Source organism: Protopterus annectens, chromosome 3.part1, assembly GCF_019279795.1.
Source record: "Protopterus annectens isolate FY-2018-M chromosome 3.part1, PAN1.0, whole genome shotgun sequence".
In the NCBI taxonomy this organism is placed as follows: Eukaryota; Metazoa; Chordata; order Ceratodontiformes; family Protopteridae; genus Protopterus; species Protopterus annectens.
This window is the reverse complement of record NC_056732.1, coordinates 1,737,468,805-1,737,484,114: the sequence shown is the minus strand read 5'-3', so window position 1 is coordinate 1,737,484,114 and position 15,310 is coordinate 1,737,468,805. Positions and strand designations below refer to the sequence as shown.

Below are 15,310 nucleotides of genomic sequence, written 5' to 3'. Positions count from 1 at the left end.
TCAATGCCTTGTTTATTACATAACAGGACTGATTCCAGTTTCATAGTACAGTTACATCTCTCACATACTGTGTTTACCATAGAAGCAAACTGGTTGTCAGTATACATGAACTAATTACTCCATTGCCTCAGGATGCCCATGTCAATCAGGGTGGTTCAAGAAATGTTGGGAAATTGACTGCCCATAGTTGCAGGTTAAACCTCAAGTACTGTTGGAGGTGGGCAAGTTAGATCCGCATTTGCTCGAGGATTAGCAAGGGGAGTTATTCTATTGAGGATTAGGGATTAATAAATGTGGCAATGCTGCTTATTGCGAAGCTGGAACAACTTTAGCTGAAACAGCCTTTCAGTAACCTGTGGAGGCTCGAATCCCTTCAACTTGTGATTCCTACTGCATAACCACCATCACATGCGATCTCAGTGTTAGGCATAGTTTCGGAGATTTCTAACATATCTGACTTTGGCTGATTTGGTCGTGGTCTGTAGTTTCCTGTTAAATTTAGCTAGAGTGTTTTTAGCAACTAGAGGATTAAATTTATTTTTGCGGGCACTGAGTTTTTTCTTCTTCTTTTTTTTATAAAGCCCGTTTATATTTTGGTTCCACCATAGAAGTTTCTTTGTAAATTTGGTATTGTATTTACTTCAGAGGGGGACAGGCACATCTATGCAACTGTTGACATATGTGTAGAATTTGGCAGTAAAGGATTCTATATAAGCAGTGGGGTCATCATGATAGAATGGGATTTTGTGTAGTCAAGCCATCACTCGGTTTTAGCAAATTAGCCTTTGCAAAATCTCTGAATACTGAGGTACTGAATAATGACTGTGGCTTCAGTTTTAAGGTGAATGTGACTATTTTATGCTCTGATTTGGATAGGTTCATAGGTTCATACTAGCATTTACAAGCCTAGCCCATAGTTTTGTGGCTTACGCCACCCCTTTAGTATGGGGAACTATACCCATTATTTTTCTGTGCCTCTGTCGAGCAGTGACACTGAGGTAATCCCTGGGGTATATCTGCGATCTCCCATCCATTGGTCAAGATTTCTCTTGAACAAGGCCAGCGAGGTGCTCTGCCTCACATATACCGGGATTTTATTCCACAGCATAGGGAGTCTTTGGGTGATGAATCTATCCCTCCAGCACGTCCTATTAATAGCCGTGTCGAGGTTTAAGTCTCCGCCCTTGTGGCTCTGACGGATCTAGATTTTTGAGGTGCAGCATATTCATCAAATCTGGGTTTGACATGGCCTTGTATGTTAGGCAAAGGTCACCTCTGAGCAAGCGGTGGCGACTGAATAGAGCTGGAGTTCTTTCAGTCGGGCAGCATAGGACAGATGTTTGAGACCCTTTATCCTTTTGGTGAGGAACTTTTGTGGCCTCTCCAGCTGCTGCAAGTGTCGGGTCAGATACATTCGAATGGGGCATTGTACTCAATCATTGGTCTGATGAGTGATGAGTATAGGGAGACTATGACCTCCCTTGATCTAGATGAGAATCCCTTCATGATAAGGTGGGCAATGTAGAAGGTCTTCCTAACTACTTTAGCTACATGGGTGTCGAATGACAGACTACTATCAACCTGGGTCCCCAGGTCCCTGATAACTTCTTCTGTGCTCAGTGGATTGCCACCTATTTGGTAGCTAGGGGTAACCTTGTTTTTCCCGAAGGGTATGACTATGCATTTTTTGGCATTTAACTTTAGGCCATGGCTCTGGCACCAGTTATCCGTTTCTGTGAGACCCTTCTGAAGGATATCTGTGTCAGATGTGTTTTACTGTGGATGTGGATTTGTGGATGTGTTTGATGTGGATACTGAGGAAGTGACAGTTGGTCAGAACCAAAGCTGCCCTGTACTGGTAAGGACCAAGTGCAGGATTTTATTGCTCTTTAAGGTGCGTACTAGATGGTGTAGAAATTGTGTTGAAGTCCAGAAACTTCTGGACATTTATGTTTGAAGTTGTACAAGCCTCCAAGTTAATGGAGGGGTAGTTGAAGACTCCTTGGAGAATGTTGCTTGGCTTAACACATAGGGACTCTGTACTTGCTGTACAGGTGTGAGCCAAGGGGGACATTGATCGATAACCACATCGCCACAACAGTCAAGAAATCCCTCTATGTGGCGCACCTCATCACTAAGGGCTTTTCATTCAGAAAAAAGGATGTCATTGCCCCACTGTACTCATCCCTCATTAGACCCATTATAGAATACAACTCCCCGTTTGGTATGTACCCTCTCAGACATCTGCAACAACTGGAAAGGCCGCAGAAATACCTCACTAAAAGAATCACAGGCCTAAAGCAGATGTCCTGTGCTGACCGTCTAAAAAAACTCCAGCTATACTCTGTCGCATATCGTCTACTCAGAGGCAATCTTGGCTTAACATACAAGGCCATGTCAAACACAGAGCTGTTGGACATGCTACACTTAAAGAAATCCCAATCCCTCAGAGCCACACGTTCCAGGGATCTAAACTATTCATCACAATGAACAAAACATGCTGGAGGGATGGGTTCCTGACCCAGGGACTCCCAGACTCTGGAACAGACTGCCCACACATGTCAAGCAGCGGGCCTCTTCAAAAGGAACCTTGATGATTGGATGGGAGATAGGAAATTCACCCTGAGAATTACGTTAGTCACCCCGCTAGACAGTGGTCCAGGGAAGTAAATATTGTGGGAAGAAATAGCTAGGGAATTGTTATGGCTAGGCTTGTAGGCCGATAGCCTAGTACCAACCTATGAACATCTCTTTCCTCCTTCTGCTTCTCAGTATTACTTAGCAAATCTTCCGACTGTAAACTCTCTTGTGAAGGCATGACTACCTTCACCTTTAATCCACCATCCTTTTCTCTACACTGAGCAACATAGTTTCTCACACCATAGCTTTCCATGCAGCTCCCTGCTTCTCCGAGCTGCCTTTGCCCACAGACCAGAAGCAAGAAGTGTCACTACCAACAGCGTCCCCGTATGCAAAAGACTACGGAAAAGTTCCCTGATGCCCTGGCCAAATTTCCCTAGTAGTCACCTCGGTCTCCCTGAAGAGAGACCACTAGTCTTGTGGGACTAACACTGTGAACCAAAAATAAATAAAAATAAATATACCCGAAAGAAAGTCTTATGCTTATCTGCATACTCTGCAATTTATACACTGATATACAAAAAACATGCTTACACAAGTGTAAATGAGTCAATCAGCCTCTGAGATAACCCAGTTATCAGACTGAAATATTGCAGCAGCTGATTTCCTTAACAAGGGTACAGACAACACATGCATTCACGGAGTGTGCGTTCATGTGACATTTTTACACTCGGTTGTCTGATGTGGTGACAGACCATTCTTTAACGACCATTTCATTTCTGCACCTTTACAACTGATGAACTGCTTAGATTTTTAAAATTTTGACTCTGTGGATACTACCTTCTGGTGGCCTCATGTTGCTAAAGGGCGTCAGGAAAAAGGTGATAATTTAGCACAGAACATGAATGTGTAGTCGGCCATGTAGCTGGAAGCATCCTCCCTGTGGATCGCCCTAACATTATTGTACTTGTTTGGCTTGATATCTACGCATATAAATAAGCTACAGCAGTTTATAATTCAGAAAACGGTTTCATTTTCTATTCTAACTGCTATAAGAGGTAGACGCTTCAGTCTTTACTGACGGATACCTGTTCAAAAACCAAGACAATTATACATTTTTTTTTGTAAACTGGACTTAACCACAAATGGGACTGCTTTATACTTCAATCTGCCTTTCAAAAGTGCAGTCTGTTAATCTGGTAAGACAAGTGAAAATGTATAAATTGTATCATCCAATCTTTCCAGATTTCTGCAAGAGGTAAAAGTGCTGCATAACCTGTCGCCACTTTCCTCAGTTCAGAGGAACTATATTACTCTGACAGTCAAGACTCACTGACTGGCATAGGTCTTCTACGCAATCAGTTCATTCCACAACTGGACACTCTAGTCTCTCCAAACATAGTGGGTAACCGTCTTCTGCTTTCCTGCATGCAAGTGAATCACTAATCAGTGCTCCATAACCTTCTCTGCAATTGGGCCTTCTCTATGCCCCCCCCCCATTAAGGATGCTGCCTTCAGTCCCCCCAGCTCCTAAAGCCTTGACCCCTCATTAAGTCCCATTCCCCACAGTGACCCACAGCAGAAAGGTTCCTGATTCAGGAGACCACCTGTGCATGGAGTACTACTCCATGCACATGCCAAACTGGGTTAGAGATCTCATGGGCAGATGGAGCAAGATGAGGTTAAAAAGGACAGTCACAGTGAGACCAGAGGTATTTTTATTTGGCTTTATATTTCAACACACCCACGACAATCAGATGAGTTGTCAGGCAGAGAAGCAATTAGGAATTCAGAATCAGTGTCCCACACCTCTACGCCCAGAGAAGCAGCCACAACTACTCTGTTCTCATGTCTACTCAACCCAGCATCATCTCACGAGTTCCAGACTCTGCCAGAAATCTAGCAGAGGAATACTTGATGTAGTCCACTTCAAGGATGAGCATGCCCATCCTCCTTGAAAGCAGTCAAACTTTGGTCACCAGGGTAACAGGGCATTATCCCTTTATGCCATGGGCTGGTTGATGTCCTAGTTTCTTTCTGTCCCACAGTGTGCATCTTACTACCTACACACAGAACCTTATTTCCACCTTCTCAAACTTCCTCAGCTGCTTTGCCTCCCAAAGCCCAGGATTGTGTGTCATACAGAAGCACTGGTTGCATCACTGCTTTGTACACTTTTCAGCTTCTCTGGCATTTTTGTCACATACTGCTCAACACTTTATAATGACGGCAGCACCCCCAATTCCAGCTTTGACCTCCCAGAGGCATCCCTTCTCCTCAACTACAGCTCTCAGATACATCTACCTTGTGTTTTCAGTTTCAATTCCACACTTATCCATTTGCTGCCACAACCACTGCCTTGTTTACTCTATTTCACTTCCAAGTCGTATGCTTTGCATTCTAGTTCCCTATCATTTATTAAAGTTAAGTGTTCATATTCTTCTTGTGCCACAGGTTGCATACAGCAGCTTTGTTGATCTGGTACCTCTGACCTTTTTGCTGATCCAGTTCATCACCAGCATGAACAGCAGTGGTCTTAGAGGTGAACTCTCTAGTCTATCAATATTTTTGGTATTATGAACCGGTGCAGGACTGCCAGAGTCGGCTTTCTTGGGAACCTTACCATATACCGTTCCCAAGTCCAGGCATGCCCAGTTGGACTCTTCCTCATCTGCAACCTCTCCACTACTGGTTTCATTGTGAACACTTGGTCAATTACACTGTACTCCCGATCTGATTCTGAACTTCTCATCCCCAACCTTATTTTCTGCTACTCAGAACACTTACTTATCAAGCTTCTTCAGTACTTTCATGTAATGAGGCAAGAATCTTGATTCTTCAGTACTGCCTGCAGTTATGAATATTCCATTTCTTCTTCCACACTGGCACTAGAATGCTTACTCTCCAGTCATATGGGATATCTCTCTCTCTCCCTCGCTCTCTCTCCATACTTCAGTGAGTACACTCAGGAGCCATTTTCTCCCCCAACACATCCAACATCTTGATCACAATCTGACAAGTCTTCATCTGCGCTTACTGCTTTTGCTGACTTCATTTTCCTTAGTGCACTTTGTACTACTTCTAAGTAGAATCTCCTTCTTTGCGATCACCAATTAGACCTCGCCCCCAACACCATTTTCTTACTAGGGGGAAGAGTTGCATACTAAGCACTCTTGCGTGTGATCTCTGTCTCTTGGGGATCCATGTGTTGGCCATCATTAAGCTATTCAACAGACATAAATTTAGAATGACTTCTCTTTCTAACCCCCTATTGCCCCAATCATCTGGACCAAAAAGTCCTTGTATCTTGTCTTCACATAAGTGACATTCAAATGAAAATGAAATGTAGCTTAAAAACTGTGTTCATCATCACAGTCAGGTTTCAGGCTGTAACTTGAGCTACATTATCAGTGGGATATAATCTAGATGAAAGTACTGTCAAAGACATGTTAGTCTGCCTTGCTTATTACAAAAATGACAGTCACAGCAAATGAGCATATATGGGTGTCCCAAGTTATCTGATGACTCTGTAGGGTTCTGTCATCTAGAAAAATATGAACACTGACATAACTGTTCTTATAGTAAGACTTACCAACTAGTTTTGCAAATAAATACAAGAAATGTAAGAAATGCAAGCCCCCCCCCCACACACACACACACAAAACAGATTCTTGGAATTTTATTTTAATGAGCAAAATCAAGTCAAAATTTATAAATCTGGCACAATCATGACAAGGCTATAATGTTTTAAACCAACTTGGCCTTACTTACCTCTGTTCAATGCCTAAATGTGCATTGATGCTAGCATAACGTGCTGTGCCAGTCAGGTTTTTGTCTTCTCTGTAAGGTATGTGCTGTCGTGTTCTGTTGTCTCTGTATTTTTTGGCCAAACCAAAGTCTATAAGAAATAACTAGGGGAAAAAAATGAACATATTTTAACACGTTGGATCACTGGTTACAATGCAGAATGCAAAACATGACCAAGTCTTAATAAAACTAACTAATTTAAGTCAGTTAGCATTTCCACAGCTATCACTGATGAATCAGCACTGAAATGCTAACAAATAATTAACAAAACAGTGTAATTTTACCTGCACTGCCCTGCCCTGCCAGTAATTGCAATACACAAATGTTGTGAACAAATTTTCACACAAACCTTCTCATTAGTTAAGATTTGCTTGGCTCTGTGACTAATGTTCAACTCGAGCTTTGGTGCTGAAAGGGACGTGTGGTGGAAGTGAGCAACTTAGTCCACTTCATTCACTCTAGAAGGATAAGATGGTTTCCACTCAATCAACTATTCCTTGTGAGCAGAAACATGCACAGCAGTAGCTTGGCTATGATGGAGTCATGGGCTTGGCAGTGTCAATCTAATGAAAGCAGCCTTTACAGAGAATGTATGTGGGAGAAAGCACGTAAAATGGGAACGTGCTACTCTCCACGTTGTGGTGTGCAGGTCAGCCACACCAGGTGCAGTTAAGGTTAAACAAAAATGCCCTCATAGCAAACATCTTCAATGATGAAGACTGCAGAGGAGGGAGCAGCTTTGAGCAGTTACCTGATCTAGGGACACCAAGAGTCCAGCTACAGTGCTCAGAGTCTGGCTCCCTACTTTGTCAGCCAATGAATGGTCAAGTCAATGGTAGGAGTACAAGCTACTCCACCACTTTCTGGATGCTGGCCTCCTCTGGTTGGCTGTTACTTAGGTGCAGGTAGAGATCTTGCATTGAAGAACACATTAACTTGATATCTTGGGGAAGGAAGACCTTACAGAAAGCAAACACATAGGGGAAAAAGACACAGAAAAAAGTGGGATTTGTAACTACACAGTTGGAGTCTTCCCCAGCAAAACTACAGTCAATAACAGAAATGCCTTTAAAAAAAAAAGTCAGCCTTGGCCTGCCGCTACAAATATAATGCACATCAGTTTCATCTTTAAGAGTTTATTATTTCAATCAGATTCAAATGAAGTAAAAAAAATGTAACAGAAGCAAGGGTGTGGTTTCATTTCCATTTAAAACTAGTAAAGAATTTTAAACCAGATCCAGAAGCTGAAACTGTGACGCGAGTTTGACTAGTGACTAGGATTCTTGACAGCACTGGCATGGAAGATGACCACGTCCCTTCTGGGGGTAGAACAGTGTGAAACTGGCAACGCACTCCCCCCTACACTTGGGGGATGGGTGGCAATACAAATGCATGTCCAGGGGGACCACAGTTCAGCTCACCAAGACTTTGCTTAGTAACATCCTACATCCTGATAAGCATCTGCATGAGGAAAGCATTGTGGGATGCTAGGGTCACATGAATAGCTCTTCCCTCCAACCACTGTTGAGGTTACACACTAGCATAAAAATGTACTCATAGCAGGGATGCTGGTTAGGGCTCAAAGAACCTTCATAGCTGCCTGAAAAACAGCTGCGATGGATAGCTCTCCCCCATACACTTCTGGGAAACAAACTCCTTGGGAATGAACAGTGTCTAGTTCAAAGTAGGAGAAGACATGATAGCTGGCAAGTATGGGGGCAAAAAGCATTTATACAAATAGGGAAGAATTCTGTCTAACCGCTCTTCCAGCTTTGTAAACCTACTCCTATTACGGGTAAATTAAGCAGTATCCTTTGAGCTGTTGCAATATTAAGAGAACTACCGAGATTTAAAAAGGTCTAAGAATTTTTATACAGAACAAAAACGGAACTTGGAGAATAAACCGGAACAATACAAAAGCTGGTAAAAGGTTTACACAGTATTTTGGAAAATCTAGATGTGAAACTATATCAATTTATTTGTAAAGAAAGAAGTACTCAAGATACTTTTCTTACCATAAGCTTTTAAAAAATGCATTGCATCACAGCTGGAAAAGTTTCTGCTTCATGTTAACTGCGTGAGGGAAACAGCTACAGTAGATCAATCATCATAGCAATCGTTTGAGTGTAAGAATCACTAGTGTAGGTGAATGACTGGGTATCAGCAGCAGGCATACGTATTTCTCTTTGCACCATAGAAAGCATGAAGACAATCGGTTGGGGGGGGGGCAGCCTACACCATCTTTAATTCTTTTTCGTCTAAGAAGTTAATCACCAGCAAGTGCCGCTGTTCAGCTTGGTGACAAGGAAAGCCCTTCTCATGCTTTCAGAAAAGGAAAAAACAGGTACAAGTAGAGAAGACCCCCCTCCCCCAAAAGACACTCTAGGTTCCTAAGAGATAGAGGACTGGGAAGGAACCTGTACTGTAACAGTAAATCCTTATATTTGAGCACTCAACTACGCGAGACTCAAAAGTGCACGTTCAAGTAGAGGACTGCTACAGTTCAACATCGCCAAGAGATTTACAAAACTATGGACACATTACAACTCCTCTACAAGTAAGAATTTCTTGAATAAGTGACTTTCAACCCACATCATCTTCTGATTTTTTTTTTCCAAACGAAACTGAAGGCTATGCCTTGTGGAGCATAAGAACATTCCATTGTAAAAACACTACGTAGAGTACAACTAGCAGTACCCTGCTCTTAGCTGCCAAGGATAAATGAAGGTAGAGGTTAATGAGGAGGCCCATTCATGTTACTGGATTTAGTTCCTTCTGTATCTTCAGAAGTGACCTTGGAGTTCAGGGTTAAAACAGGACTATACTGCAAAATTGGGAAGGTAAAAAGGAGCAACTATTGCATCAGTGACCCTACTCGTACTGCTGGAATGAATTACTACAAAGAGTGTAGTACAGCTGTGCAAGAAATCACTGCTTTAGCAGAAATCCAGCCACAGAATACTCCCACAGCTTCAAAAAGAACACAGAAGGGTGACAAAGCACAGCTGGGTAGGCAACTTAACTGTGGAAGCTACTGGGTTTTGCTGCAGTCATAACTTATAGAAATCTCCGTGGCAGAACAAGTCTGTTTTTTATTTGACTTTTCAGAGTCAAGTGCCACTCATCCCATGGCCGGGCAGGTGCTGCCATGCCTAAAACATCTCCAATCACCTGGAATATAGGCAGTATTCCACCTGCACCATCTTTGACTCTTTCTTATTTGCAATCATGACACAGTCATGCATATCACAGGATCTGCTTGCCAAATTAAGCTTATATCACAGTATACTGCTACTGCTCACCCAAGAAGTGTGTGACTGACAATACAACCTCACCTCAGAAAACAGGAAAAAGCAAAGAAAGCACAAGAGCCAAAGGGCAAGGAGTGTATGGGTGACCACCCTGTCTTCTTGTGGTCCCACTGCTATAGCAGGAAAGACGAGAGGGAAACAGGACTGCAATATTAACTCGACTTGAACAACTACAATTATGCTAACCTGATGACAACTATATTATGTTCTTTGTGGTTAAGTGATGCAGACACAGGGAAATTACCAATCTTTTTCTAGTCAAGGGGAGTGGTTAGCTCTCAAGAAAGTATGAACCAAGGGCCAGGTGGTTGCTTCTATGATGTCTTGGGTACAAACCAGTTCAAAGAAAGCTGGAGTAGTTGCATCGCCCCTTTCTAAATTGTCTTTCCTTTATATACAGAGCCTCGCCATGGGTTTTACAGCCAAAGTTAAAATATGTAAGCTGCTTTGACAGTTTTGTCCATGGCAATCCTGGCCTGGTTTCTGTAATGGCTACTAACTTATCTGATTTTTGCAAAGCCTATTTCCATCCTGATAAAGTTTAATTAGTCTATGCACATCTTTGAAGTGCAGGATTTTTTCTGCCTTATTTTGAAAATTACGGAACACCTGCTAAGCTCAGTTTTACTAACACAAGATGAAGGTATCGGGCTGGTGCCACGACTTCTGAGAGGCCTCAGGTGCAGCATGCCCTTCAAGGGTTGCTTCACAGATAGGAATGTTGAAATAATCCCGTGCCATTTGTTATGACATATAGGGTGTAGATCCTCAGGCAGTCCTAAAGGGTCTGTGACCCTGCCAATCCCATCACTCCTGTTATGCTTACATGCAGTTTTAATTGCCTGTTATCTCCTGCACCCTGCACTTTGAGGTCTTTGGCATGTGCATGCCATGCCATTCCTGAGGTCCCAGTCATTAAAAAGAGAAGTGATCGACTTGCTACACCCCCCCTTCCCCTATTTTTACAGAATCATACATCTCAACCTCTTAGTGCAAGAACTCTGGACAAAGTCAAAAATTATGGAACAAAGGATCAAAAATAGGGAGAATGTTTAAATATTGCTCTTGTAAACTTATATAAAGGTAATGGAAAAATAGGTTTTACACTAGCATGCATTTTCTGAAGAGTATAAAGTCTAAATTTCAATTGTCTGTCATTTAGTGGCTTTGATCTTCAATGATTTACTAGAAAATCACAAACCTTGAGCAGACTAAAAATATGAGGCAAAAATCTGGACTGTTAAGATGGAGGTTGAAACTGAAGGGGAGACACATGTTCTTTAAATACTATCTAAATTTCCTTGTGTCAGGCTGCAACTGAACCAAGGGTATGGTGAATGCCAATATGGCCAAGAATACTTAAACTCTGTCACCAATTATTACTCTTTTGCTGGGGTAGATAATGAAAATATTTGGAAACTGTGAGGGAATTAAGTGTTCAAGAGGTTGCACAAGGCTGTCACCTTCTCAGCCCAAGAAGAAATCCAGTATGTTAAGGCAGTCTACAGTGTACTCCAGTGCTCTCCCTAGCTTCTCCTGGAAAATGTGCATGAATCAGGCAGTTGTACAGGTAAGGGTAAAAGTGGATTCCCTTGATCCTGGAATAAGCCATCACCAGAGACAAACATTTTGCAAAACTTAACGTGCAGCCAAAGCTAAGGGCAAGCATTTAAACTGGTAATACGGTCACCTTTGATACAAACCCTCACATTTTGACGGTGTCCACTGAAAATAGGGATGTCAAGGCAGGAATCCCAGAGATCTCAAATCAACAGTAGGCCCTGAGAACCCGGGATAAGACAGACTGTGGAGTCATCCTGAATTCTGGAACCTTTACAAATTTAGCTTCAGCACCACCAAAATGGTTCTCTGTGACTGATCCTTTCTTAGGTTCATAGGTTCATAAGTTAGTACTAAGCTAACTGCTCTTGCGAGCCATTTTAAGCCTAGCCAATTATCCTTTGTGAGACTCAAACCCTGCACCTTGTGTTTGTAAGGCAAAAACCTTAACCATTAGGCCACCCTCCCTCCTTCTTGAAGAACTACCAGTATGAAAACCCTTTGCCCTCCTGGTCAAAAGAAATGTGTTGCATATTCTCTTGCAGTAACAGCTCTGCTGAAAAGAGTGGGACTAGATGGTTTCTGGTCTCTTGGTACACAGTGGTCTTTCTGCTTTTTGCTTGGATACGAAATGAAGTGTGCAACCTCTGCAGAAAATTTTATGCATCAACAGTGCTGACATTACGTTTGACCTATTTTGGTAAATGGAGGCCATTTTGATCCCTATCTTGAGGAAGGCGACAGGGTTTGACAGGCCAGAATGAGCATGGAAAGAAGCTAGTATTCCCACATCTGGTCCATACTGCAGACTGAGACCTGAGGGCCTCCAGAGCTTCCTCTTTCTGCTGCCATTTCCCTTTCTGTGTGGCTTAATTAATAGTTCATTGCCCCTTTTCCTGCCACCAGCAGGCCCTTGCTATTTTGTCAGTATTTGGGAACAGGAGGGGAATCAAGAGAATGACCAACTTCATAGTTTTCCCTTTACCCTCCTGCCTCTCAGCCAACACAGCACCTCTTATCTGAAGGGGTCATCACAGCCACATTTTATGGCACGTTTTCCAAACTATATTGCATTACAGGATTAGTCAAAGACAATTACCTTCAGGGCTTCATCTTGGACTCGCCTCATTTATCTTGAGGTTGCTAAACATGCTCCCAATACTTCAAAATGTGGGTTTAAATATTCAGGTTGCTAGGCTAGGGTTGCTGACGTCCACAAAATGTTTCCCTAAATCTGTCTTGCCATCTGCTTTCCCTCTCAAGGGTACGAGTAATTCGCCCTGCAGCTAGTCTACTAACCTTGGCAGTTTCATGAAACCTTGTTTATATATGCCGCAGGCTTCCTACAGAAAAACATCCGTGGCTCCTTCTGTCAATACCTCCTGGGAGCAGGTACGGAAATCAGTCAGAACTGTTTGGAAAACATCCAAAATTACTTCCTGGACTGCAGAGACACTTATTTCCTTGGGGACTAACTCAAAAAGGTCCATGAATCTCATCTGGGAGTCCAAGACCTCCAGGACTGACATTTGAAGTATTCCCTCAAAAAGGGGAGGGTGTTCCCAAATGACATGTCCTCTGGTGAAGAAACAGATGTCAACAGTCTTCACTTACAAATTTCAAAGGACTGGAAAGCTGTAACCTATAATCCAGTTACTTTTCAGAATCAGAGCAGTTAAGTCTCTCACTTGCATTGTCTTTAGTCCAGTGGGGCATGCTAGGATGCTCAAGCAAGACAGACTTTCAACAGGTGACATCAAGACCAGAGGCAGATAGTGTGCCTTGAAGAAGTTGGTGTCTTTGGACTTGTAGGTCTCCACTGGACTCAAGTTCCAGTGTCGCCCTTTCTTTCTCCTTATGGACATATTGTAAGTTCGTTGATAGTCTGTGCAGTCCTGCTGCAATGAGTCCACAGACATAGCAGAAGACTTGAATAAAACCTTGAGTCTGGATGGCCAGCATACCTCTCAACCTCTTAGTGCAAGAAATCTGGACAAAGCCTAAAATAATGGTGGGACAAAGGTGAAAAAATAGGGACAGATTTGAAATACTGCGCTTATAAACTTAGAAAGTTGCTAGTACAACAGGTTTTGTGTTTTATTTTCTGAATGATATAAAGTCTGAAACTCAAATGAGTATCATTATTTAGCGATGTCAATACTCAGTGATTTGCCAGTAAACTATAAATTTTATGAGGCGCACACAAAAAATATACAAGGCAAAAATCTGGACAGTTGAGAGGTATGACTGACGGGCATGCACTGAGAGTTCCCTATCTTCCCTTAAAGACCTTCAAGCAAAACATCTTCCAAATTATCACACTGCTCTGCACTGAGGCAGATGACATACTGGATGTGGAGGTATGTCAGAAATTAGATGCTTACAAGCACATGTAACTTTCTGGGGTGGACATGCATCACACCTCGTATATGGAGGTCTGCTACATATCAAAACCAACAAAAGGTGCACTACACACAGAAAAAAAAAATAGACAGCCTGGTCCCCAAAGGGGTACTTATTTCTTGATGCACTTCAATCACAGACTTGCAATGATGCTTAACTGCAATGCACTGGATGTGAGTACTTGTGCTGCAAGAAAGATGGCACTGTCAGATGTCACCTACATAAGCATGTGGAGATGTCCAAGGAGGGCTACGTCAGCCCAGCCATGGTAGGGAAGGGTTCTCAGCTCTGAAAGTCAAGTCAGATGTAGGACTCATCCAGTAGCAGAGACCCCTGTAAGTTATGACTGCAATAGTGACTCATGAAGAACATCCAATGCTGCTTCAACAAAAAGGAGCTGAAAGGAGCACTTTAGCCACTCCTCTATGTTATTACCCTGAGTGGGTATTGGAAGAAAGTTGTATATTAAAATGCCTGTCCTACTTAAAAGGGAAAGCATCTGCTGCTCAGGGCCCACAGTTGGTATCTTGGTGAAAACTCTTTAGACTGGTCCATTTTCTGTAAAGGCAATATGATTTATTTCTGGGACAACCAAGTAGAGGGCGAAATTCAGAAATACATTAACGTTCTGCAAGCATTTGTGAGGATCTACTTCTTTTATGCTCAAGTGGTCTGCCAGAACGTTATCCTGCAAAGGATAGAAGATTCTCAGAATGCCAGACTCCTATGTCAGACACCATGCCTCCATGGCCATCCTGCAGCAGAGGTGGCAATGTATCCCAGTGTTTCAAGGAAGTCCCTTGCACTTTTTAATGTGCTGCAGAACTGAAAAAGTTGAGGAAAAACGCAACTTTCTCTAAAGGGAAAAATGTATTCAGTTTCTCTGTGTCCATGTTCCCTTATGGATATTAAGTGGAATTTTGGCAGATTCTGACAGCTTTAATTTTTGGATGCAGGCAAAACAGTATGGCTTTCTGTCTCTCATCTAGGACAAACAGAACTGAATGCCTTTGGTTCTGCAGATGGCAATTACTAGAGCCAGGCACTTTGCGACCACCATGGGGGCAGTAGGTAAACCAAAGGGCAAGGAAAGAAAGAATGAACCCTTCCCCTGCTTTGAATCTGAGGTACTGCCTCGGTCTTTCATGACTATAGGTATGTGGATGTAGGTATCTTTCAGATCCTGTGAAACAATAAAGGTACGAGAACAGAAGGTTTGTGAGGTTAATTTTTTTGAACTTTTACTTGTTTATCCATGGTAAATAAAATGTTATCTTCTGCATACTGTCTTTTCTTGAACAAAGTCTTGAGTAAATGCTTGGGTTGTACCAACCACTGAATGCCTTGTAGGACAGGTTGGATTAAGAGTCTATTTTCTACTTACTAGAAGGATGACAGAAAACCCTGGTCATGAGAAATGAAATCAGTACCCTTGGAACATTTTTAGGACCTATCTGATCTTTGAGATTTTTCCTACTCTTTTACAAAAAGTTTAGAGAGATAGGTTTGGGGTGTGTGCAGGCTGTAGTGAGATTTTAAGGCATAACTGGATGGTGCAGACTAATTTCTGGCCAACCTGACAAACTGAAAACACAAGCAGGGTACTCAAGATGCACAGTGATCTATGTCAAGAACGATCAGCTGAATAA

General features: G+C 42.4%; 1 protein-coding gene across 4 annotated transcripts in view; it reads right to left on the bottom strand.

The window, feature by feature from the left end:
• CSNK1A1 (casein kinase 1 alpha 1) overlaps positions 1-15,310 on the bottom strand; it is a 1,314,414-nt gene that overhangs the window by 467,274 nt on the left and 831,830 nt on the right. For all 4 annotated transcript variants that reach the window (XM_044067738.1, XM_044067739.1, XM_044067736.1 and 1 more), the window contains one exon: positions 6,352-6,491. In XM_044067738.1, coding sequence (XP_043923673.1) covers positions 6,352-6,491 — 140 coding nt within the window. The remainder of the gene's footprint in view (positions 1-6,351; positions 6,492-15,310) is intronic.